The 10,204-nt window shown below is 51.5% G+C and overlaps 1 protein-coding gene across 1 annotated transcript; it reads left to right on the top strand.

Moving 5' to 3' along the window:
• Positions 1-5,005: 5,005 nt before the first annotated feature.
• Positions 5,006-10,025, top strand: PG998_013525 (ABC transporter CDR4-like protein 3; the record flags this gene model as incomplete). Its single annotated transcript, XM_066880341.1, has 6 exons — positions 5,006-5,708; positions 5,771-6,020; positions 6,210-6,957; positions 7,015-8,674; positions 8,752-9,696; positions 9,760-10,025. The coding sequence occupies 6 exons, from the start codon at positions 5,006-5,008 to the stop codon at positions 10,023-10,025; spliced, it is 4,572 nt and encodes a 1,523-aa protein (XP_066724480.1).
• Positions 10,026-10,204: the final 179 nt, after the last annotated feature.

Genomic DNA, 10,204 nt, shown 5'->3' with positions numbered 1-10,204 from the left:
GTTGACAGACAGTGTTCTGGGAGTTTAATGGATCACTCGTAGGCCTGTCCATAAGAGCGTTCAAAAGGGTTGGGTCATCATCGAGCATTGACTTCTTATAGCATTGTCATCGTCTTTCCCCCCGCCTATCCGCCTGAGCTCCGTGAAATACTAGCCGTATGGATCAAGGAATTGCGCAACGCCGAGACTAACTCACGAGTGGTCTCCAGTTACAACTTGAGGTTGTATTGGTGGTATGGAAGCTGTGCGGGGTGCCAGAGCGGCTGAATAAAGACCACTTCAATTGACAGCAATTCACCACCAATAGCGACTAGAGTTATGTCGCCTACTTGGTTTTACATCCACGCGATTCGAGCGTTAAATTCCCTGGGTCAAGATTCGTTGCAACATCGGATCAGAGCTTTAATCTATCTTGAAGCGCCTATGTCGATTTCCAAATCTCATAATCTATGACCGGAGCCAACTTAGGACCTTGCAATATGTCGACATACACAAGCTGGCCGCACCGAGCTCAATGGCGATATACGTTTATGGATAAAATCTCATATGAACTGATTACTCTCGTAATACCCCGCGATGATCAGAGCAAGGCTTGATTGCCCGTAGTCGTGATTATTTTCCTCTTCCCACATAAGATTTGAGACATCTAAAAGTACAACGGCCTGGCATGCGCTGTTCCAGCGCCCGCCAGACTAATGAAAGCCTCCATCGTTTATAAAAATACTTCGCAAATATGAAATCAGCAGACAAATTGGTGGTTGCTCCCGGCCGAGTTCGTGTTTCCGTAGGCAGAGCAGAAATGCCAAGAAACGGAAGCTTGCCTCCGTAATCCTGATCCAGTTCAAAGATGTTAAAAAATGAATTCTACAAATGCTATAAAAGTTCACGTTCCATTCATAAAATCAAATTGATTCACTTGGAATTGTAGAAAAGATCGTTAGCAAGTCGTCTGTTAGGAATATGAGCTCATATACTGGAAAAGGGGTAAAAGGGGCCACCCCGTTCAGATACAGTATCTGCCAAACGTACTAGAAACCACTGAACACGGGCTGGATACGTAAGATTGTGCGGTCGGAACCAGTGTCCTTAAGTAGATATCTTCAAATACAAGTTTGCAGAGTTCATGTCTGCGTCGTTGCGTATGTAAGCTACTCCCCGATTGGAAAACCCCAGCCCAGGGGGCCGTGAAGACGAAACACAATATGATATCTTGGTGTACATATTAGAGAACACTACATCAGTTCCGCACAAAGCGGATTGGGTATATATGTGCGAGTTGATAGATGATATCGATATGTAGGAAAGGCGGTAGCTGTCGGCGTAGATTCTAGGCTTTAGGCATTGTTCATAAGCAAGATTCATGATTACTAGGAAGATGTCTTACATTGCACCGGTATTCTCTGCTGGCTGCATCGAGGAACAGATGAACCCCAGATGAACCTCACGTAATGATCCTCTTTACCTCTACGCGACTGAGGTTTGCCGAGGTAAACATGGTGGCTTCCATGCGGCATAAAGTAAGCACTAGAGAGGATTCACATTGGTGATCTGTCGTGGTCACGCTCTAGACATGGGGTTGTTCGTTTTGCCGGACCGAAGTGTCATGAGAGGCTCGGGCCGTACAACGTTTCACAACACGGTGGGGTTATCTGCGAATCGCCGCTGAGTATCCCGCTGTTATAAGACCTGGGCCGAGTAGATGAGATAAACCACTGTATCTTGAAGTGCTCACGCGGGCGCCTCCGAACTTACGGTCTGGTAAGCCACGGAGGTCGCAGAAGGCCATATGATCGACCCTCTCATCCCAGTGGGAATAAACCACGTGTAAGTAGCCTTTTGAGACTCGCAGTGAGCGTAAGACATTTGCTTAGTAACACGAAGAGTTCCGCAGCACGTTTCGGGGATGCAATGTTACATTTGCGGCTACCCAGCCAAACTTAACGCCTCCAACGATGCGATGAGATGGATGTGGCTTCCCGAGACCGACATTTTGCGCCACAAACCGGTACGACACAATTACGCTTATCACTGGCTAGTACATCGAGGCCGTACGAGACGAGGAATACGGCGATGCACGCAGGAACCGGCATTTACCATCCTGCGACATGAGTAAGCTGCCGACATTGACTGGCCCGGCCACGCAGCAGCGGCTCGTACAGCCAGACCATAATTAAGATATTAGTCGTGCCACGCCGGTGGATGCGCCTGAAAGAATTGCCTGAGTCGCGTTAATGTGACATCAATTAGCCTCGACGTATTCGAGTCGGTAGTGCGTCATGTGTACGATCAAAAACTCGAGAGCGGGGGATGTTGCAACTTCGAAGTACGCAGCCTGTTGGTCGGTAGTGGTGGTCTATTTCTATACTCGCCTTTCAAGCAAGGCAGGCGACGTGCCATCACTCGTAATATGGCAGATTCAAGTGTCAAATGATCTCTGAGGCTCTAGCATGTAGTTGTATTAACCTTCCGGATCTTGTCTTGGCTGGGAGGCACTATGGCACGTACATGTGCATGCATGTATGTAGCACATCTGCGAGCTGCTGCAAGCTACGGAATGCGAGTTTGGGCCTGGACTTGCGACTTGTTGCCAGTTTCAGGATGCATGAGAAAAAGGGGATATGATATTGTTGGCACATCCTCCCTACATCAACTACGGGCTCGGGAAGTTATCTAGACCCCGAACCCGAGACCAATCCTAAGGATTGGAACTAAAATTGTCAGTAGAAGCGACAATTGGCTATTGGGCCAAGCGGCCCACAGGCCGGCTGGCGGGTAGTTATGGGTCGGCTGCCGGATCGCAAAACCCTCAAGTCACCCAAATCACCCCTCAGGCCATTTTTGCATTTCGATACTCCTCCGCTACGGCTAGCATGAGCCATAGAGCAGCCAGCGGGGTTCGGGTCAATCTTTTCAGCTGATGACAGGGCGTTTGGTCGATCATGCCATCTACATGTGTACACCGTGGCTATTGCTAGCCATTGTCTGTAATGATATGCCGGGGTACAGCGAGCCTCATAGCTGTTGATCATGATCAAGAACGAGGTGCGTGATATGCCTCTCTGCGGAAGTGGTTCACTTTTAAGGTTAGGTTTGGGCTTGCATCTGCACGACTTACAACCCGAAGGCACGGATCTTATGTGACAATAGTTTCACTAAAAGCACTGGTTTGACAGGTTCGTTCGCATACTCGGCTGCACCCCATCTGTCATCATCGGTACATGCTGTATATTGTCGACGTTGGTAGATATCAGAAGCCTTTGTCCACAACCAAGAGCCGAAGAAGCACGCGCTCAGATGTTGATCTTTGCGGGGGGGCTCTGATGGCTTTGTACAACTACGCGCACCCTGAACTAGGCTCTAGAAGCCCCTCATCCCTGGCCCCCTAATAGCACTTTCTCCCCTTCTCCAATCACACGTTCAAACGCGCACTAAGCTAGTTCGTTCTACATGTTACAGGGTCTGGTCTGTGGTAATGGAAGGGTATCGACTTTTCTGACATCTGGTCATGCAAGACGTAACAACGTCTCTGAGAGCCTGGCTGGATGGTAAAAAAATAGTATGGACAGGATTGAGGATCATGCAATTCGGTTCTAAGCTTCTTCTATTTGCCATTCCTCAATCCATGCTTTGACGGGGTGCGTGACAACATGCAACATGCAGGTAACAGCGCAGCGGTACCGAGGTGGGTACCTGCCTTTGAAGGCCAGCTAGTATTGGGGTAGGTACCAGCAGGCAGGCAGTATCTTTTCCGACAGACAAAAAGGAATGAATGTGAATCATTCTGACCTCGCATCTGCTGTCAAACAGGCCAAGCCAAGTCCCACACGCCTAACGCGTTAGTCTGGTGTACATCATGTCGAACTAAGGACAGAGAGAGACCGTAATCCCGATGCGAGTCGGCGTAATCCAGAGTGCGGCGCAGGTGCGTCTCCTGTTCGGCTATGCATGACTTGTTAAAGATGGAAAGGGGAACGGGTGACCGACTTGATGGGATGCAGAGGAATGCTTCCAATTAGGGGTGAAGAACCGGGTTTTTCATGTCAAGCCAGCAGAAAAGCGAGGACGTCGGCTCGGGGTCAGCTCCAGTTGACTGGGTCACCAAGATCTTACCGTGACATCGCGTGGTTGCAGCTTTTGCCCGTCTTTGCCCGGCTTGGTTAGTCCCTCGTGGGCGGCATATCCACAGCCTGATACAATCCAGCGCTGTAAGGCAGTAGCTAGGTAGGCGAGGGCGGTAGGCATGTATCGACTTTTTCTGCAGCATGCCTACCTACATACTTGTAGCGTGCCTGGCGCCTGGTCCTGATCGCGTTCTTTTGCCCCCACCATCCACCCTGGAGAGCAAGCAGCAGCCAGGGGGTGGCCATTCACTATCAACCGACCGACTAGCTGACGGGTTCTTCGAGCACTCCGTCCGATCTGGGGGGGGCCTGGGCTAATATACGAAAACGAAATTGTCCGGCGTAAATAAATCTACAGTCGTGTTCCTTTAAAGCCAGCCCATCCCCAGTCCGCACCGGCCCCGTCAACAACCCATGGAGGATCTTGGGTCTTGATTCTGACTCTGACTTCTTTGTTACTTTGTCGGCCTCGTCCCGAAAACGAAGAGTCTTTTGCTAGGCTTCTCCCATCACACTTTTCTCACGTCGATCCTTTTCCGCCGCCGTTACCTTGAACTTTACACCCTTTAATTCCTATACCTGGACTGTCTTACACGCATAGACTTCCAGCTTCTTCCCACGAGCTTCGTGTCACTAGACCACCGATCTGCGCCAACAGAAACCTTAATGTAAACAAAACACAGATTCTATATCACCAAGCTAGAAGACATAATCCTCCGACTTATACACAAGGGCGCACAGGCCCGGGCCAACATTCCTGCTATACCTCGCCCCAAGACACCAACGTTGAGCCGGGAGACAACAAAACAAATATAACTCGCATAACCCCCACGTAAGTCGCCAGAGGAGGGTGAGGCAAGCACGTCGTCTATCCACCGCGCGCAATGTCCATCGTGGGCAGTACGGCTTTCGCCAATTATGACCGCACAGCGAAATCTTCTGGGACCCCGCTAGCAGCGACGACTTCGCGGGACGGCATGGCGACCTCCACAGACCCGACGGAGGAAATGGCTGCGAGCGACGCCACTAAAACCAACGCCACTTCCGTCACTGATGGCGAGAAGAAGGTCACGGATTCTGGCGACAGCGAGGAGGTCGAGCTCCATAGGCGCGAGTCTCTCGTGCAGGGTCTTGCACGTCGCTTTACGTCTCAGTCCAACGTCGGCGGCGCCCACGGCCACAATCCTTTCTTGGATGCCGGAGAGGATTCCCCCTTGAATCCCGCGTCGTCCAACTTCAAAGCGCGAACATGGGCTAAGGCTATTGTTGATATGGACAAGGCTGGCTTCCGAACCGCCGGAGTGTGCTTCCAGAACCTGAATGTTCACGGTTTCGGTGCTGCGACAGATTACCAGAAGGATGTCGCGAATGTTTGGCTTGAGGTGGTCGGTATGGCCCGCAAGGCGGCGGGACTTGCCAAGCCTCGAAAGATCGACATCCTGCGAAACTTCGATGGTGTGGTTCGGAAGGGAGAAATGCTGGTGGTTCTGGGTCCTCCAGGCTCTGGCTGCTCGACGTTTTTGAAGACGATAGCTGGAGAGACTGATGGTATTTATGTCAGCGAGGATGCGTACTTCAACTACCAGGGTAGGTGGACACCAATGCGCTGTCTGTCGGTTGAGATAAACCTAGCTGATTACGTACGACAGGTGTACCGGCTAAGGAGATGCATACGCACCACCGGGGTGAAGCTATCTACACTGCCGAGGTTGATGTGCACTTTCCTATGCTCACGGTTGGCGACACTCTTACCTTCGCCGCCCGAGCGCGTGCGCCACGAGAGCTTCCTTCCGGAGTGAGCAGAACGACGTACGCAAACCACTTGCGAGATGTGACAATGGCCATGTTTGGCATATCGCACACCATCAACACACGCGTTGGAAACGAATACGTGAGAGGGTTAGTATTACAAGGATCCACCCCCTATACCCTGCCTTTACCAAACAAGATGATGCCTTGCATTATCCCTCGCATCAATACTCGCGCATTTACCCTGGTGTAGGTCCTCAAGTAGTTCTGCAGTATTTGCTAACGCTTTGCGTTACAGTGTTTCTGGAGGCGAGCGAAAACGTGTGACTATTTCGGAAGCTGCCCTCAGTCGCGCCCCCTGCAGTGCTGGGACAACAGTACTCGAGGTCTCGACAGTGCCAATGCTATCGAATTCTGCAGAACCCTTCGCATGCAGACTGAATTGTTCGAGCACACTGCTTGCGTTTCGATCTACCAGGCCCCGCAGAGTGCCTACGACTTGTTTGATAAGGTTGCGGTACTCTATGAAGGCTACCAAATCTTCTTTGGTCGTGCCAACCTGGCTCGGCAGTACTTCATCAATCTCGGATTCGACTGCCCTGCTCGCCAAACAACCCCTGATTTCCTCACCTCGATGACCAGTCCGCAAGAGCGAGTAATCCGATCTGGGTTCGAGGGCAGAGCTCCCCGTACACCAGAGGAATTCGCCAAGGCGTGGAAGGACAGCGCTGAGTATGCGGCTCTCCAGACGGAGATCGAAGAGTACAAGAGCGAACACCCCCTTAACGGCCCCGACGCCGAGGCATTCCGAGCGAGCAAAAGACAGGCACAGGCCAAGGTTCAACGGGCAAAGTCCCCCTACACGCTATCATACGTTCAGCAGGTTAACCTCTGCTTGTGGCGTGGCTTCCGTCGGTTGGTCGGAGACCCATCTATCACTATAGGTTCCCTGATTGGCAATACGGTCATGGGTCTCATTATCGGCAGTGTTTATTACAACTTGCAGCCTGTTGCGTCCAGCTTTTTCCAACGTGGAGCCCTGCTCTTCTTCGCCTGTCTTACCAATGCCTTTGCCTCTGCCCTGGAAGTGAGTTTCGCTAATTTCCAATACAATTGTGCCAATGACTGACTTCGAGTTTGATAGATTCTCACCCTTTACGCCCAACGGCCCATTGTCGAAAAGCAGAGCCGTTACGCAATGTACCATCCTTCCGCGGAAGCTGTGGCCTCTATGATTACCGACTTGCCGTATAAGATCATGAACACCATTGTCTACAATTTGATCTTATATTTCATGACCAATCTTCGGCGTGAGGCTGGCGCCTTCTTCTTCTTCCTGCTGATCTCGTTCTCTGTCGTCCTTGCCATGAGCATGATCTTCCGAACTATCGCATCGTCCTCAAGAACACTATCGCAGGCTATGGTACCGGCCGCGCTTCTCATTCTCGCACTCGTCATCTTCACTGGTTTTGTCATTCCAATCGACTACATGCTCGACTGGTGTCGATGGATCAACTACCTCGATCCGTTGGCTTATGCCTTTGAGGCTCTCATGGCCAACGAGTTTCATGGCCGCCAATTCACGTGCGATGAGCAGCTCCAAGTTCCCTCTCCCGCTAATACCCCTGGTAATCCTTATGCCAACCCCGACCTTACCTCTTTGAATCGCGTCTGCAACTCCATTGGTTCCGTTGCCGGTCAGAGCTTTGTTGATGGCGATGCCTACATTGCCAAATCTTTCCGCTACTTTTACAGCAACCGCTGGCGAAATTTTGGCATTGTTCTCTGCTTCATCACCTTCTTCCTTCTTACGTACATGGTCACAGCCGAGCTGATTTCTGCCAAGAAATCAAAGGGCGAGGTTCTCCTATTCCGCCGAGGTCACAAGCCGGCCCAGTTCAAAGAGAAGAAAGGGGATGACGAGGAAGGCATGATGCGCGTTGGCCCTACTGCAACCAACGAGAGAGCCACTGCAACTGACAGGGACAATACCGCCATGATCCAAGAATCTTCAAGCGTCTTCCACTGGAGCAATGTGTGCTACGACGTCAAGATTAAGAGCGAGACACGTCGTATCCTTGACCATGTCGATGGATGGGTCAAGCCCGGTACGCTAACTGCGCTGATGGGTGTTTCCGGTGCAGGAAAGACAACTCTGTTGGATGCCCTAGCCAGCCGTATCAAGATGGGCGTGATCACTGGCGAGATGCTGGTTGATGGCCACCTCCGCGACAACTCATTCCAGCGTAAGACAGGCTACGTACAGCAACAGGATCTTCACTTGGCTACTACCACAGTTCGCGAGGCCCTGAATTTCTCTGCCCTCATGCGTCAGCCTGCTGAGACGCCTCGCGCCGAGAAGCTGGCATATGTGGATGAGGTCATCAAGCTGCTTGATATGCAAGAGTATGCTGACGCTGTCGTTGGTGTTCTTGGCGAAGGTCTTAATGTCGAGCAGCGAAAGCGCCTTACCATTGGTGTAGAGCTTGCTGCTAAACCTCCCCTGTTATTGTTCGTCGACGAGCCTACCTCTGGTCTCGACTCCCAGACGTCATGGGCTATCCTGGATCTTCTCGAGAAACTCACCAAGGCGGGACAAGCCATTCTTTGCACTATCCATCAGCCGTCTGCCATGCTTTTCCAGCGCTTTGACCGACTCCTTTTCCTGGCTAAAGGTGGAAAGACTGTTTACTTTGGCGACATTGGCGAGAACTCGAAGGTCATGACCTCGTACTTTGAGAAACATGGTGCACCTGCTTGCCCGCATGATGCTAATCCTGCCGAATGGATGTTGGACGCTATCGGTGCAGCTCCTGGAAGCCATACTGATATTGACTGGTTCCAGACTTGGCACGACAGCGACGAATACGCCGATATTCAGGCCGAACTGCAGCGCCTAAAGACGAGGCCTCGGACGGCCCGCCGCCTACCGAGGACAACTCCTCATACCGGGAATTCGCCGCGCCTTTCCTTGTCCAGCTCAAGGAGACAACTCATCGTGTTTTCCAGCAATACTGGCGTACTCCAAACTACATCTACTCCAAGGCCCTCCTCAACACACTCGTCGCGCTCTTCGTTGGTTTCATCTTCTTCAACGCCCCCAACACAGTTCAGGGCATGCAAAACCAGTCGTTCGCCATATTCCAGCTGCTTACTGTCTTTGGCCAGATGGTCCAACAAACTATGCCTCACTTCGTCGTCCAGCGTGATTTATACGAGGTTCGCGAACAGCCCTCCAAGGTTTACAGCTGGAAGGTCTTCATGCTTTCCCAAATCATTGTCGAGCTGCCGTGGAACACCCTTATGGCTGTTATTATGTACTTCTGCTGGTACTATCCAGTGGGCTTGTACAAGAATGCTGCTGCCGCTGATCAGGTCACTGAGCGAGGTGCTCTTATGTTCCTGCTCATTCTTGCCTTCATGCTCTTCACCTCGACATTCACCGACATGATCATCGCCATGTTCGAGACTGCTGAATCGGGCGGTAACATGGCCAACGTTCTTTTCATGCTGTGTCTGATCTTCTGCGGTGTTCTCGCAAGACCCGACACACTACCCCGGTTCTGGATTTTCATGTACCGCGTGTCTCCTTTCACGTATCTCATCAACGCTATGCTTTCGGTATCGATCGCCAACACAGAGGTTGTTTGTGCGGACAACGAATACCTGAAATTTGACGCCCCGTCGGGCCAGGATTGCGGCACATATATGGCGCCATGGATCCAGAGTGTTGGCGGTTACATGCAGAACAACGAGACGAGCAGTTGCCAATATTGCCCCATCAAGGAGACCAACAAATACCTGGAGCAAATTGGTTCCAACTACGGTAAGTACATTCATAACCTCAGACTTGTCCTATAGGGTGCGTGGCTAACATAATCCATCGCAGACGACCGATGGCGCAACTTTGGCATCATGTGGGCCTTCATCATCTTCAATATCTTCGGTGCCCTGTTCTTCTACTGGCTTATCCGCGTGCCCAAGGGCGCCAAGAAGGAGAAGCTCGGAAACAACAACTTCCAGAAGACAAACTCGAGAGCTTCAAAGGCCTCCAGGGCTGATGGAAGGTCGCTCAAGACGACGCCGTCGCATGTGGCCGCGCCGGCTTCCAAAGCCGGACCTTCTTCCGGCGAGAAAGAAACAAGCGCGGCTTGAGATCGTCCGTCGGCCCCGATCACTGTCGAATTCACCCTTGCGTATGACATACCCTTTACTTTTTGATGTATTTTGATGGCAGGCAGATATTTGAGCCACGTATGCAATCTCAATCACTTGCTGCAGCACGAGCTATGAAGATGGTGGACTAGCTGTATGAACAGGCTGGTCGGGGTGCC

This window comes from Apiospora kogelbergensis, assembly GCF_038363985.1.
Source record: "Apiospora kogelbergensis strain CBS 113332 chromosome Unknown utg000009l_segment0_segment0, whole genome shotgun sequence".
NCBI lineage: Eukaryota > Fungi > Ascomycota > Sordariomycetes > Amphisphaeriales > Apiosporaceae > Apiospora > Apiospora kogelbergensis.
The sequence above is the reverse complement of the archived record's forward strand: the minus strand, read 5'-3'. Positions and strand labels throughout refer to the sequence as shown.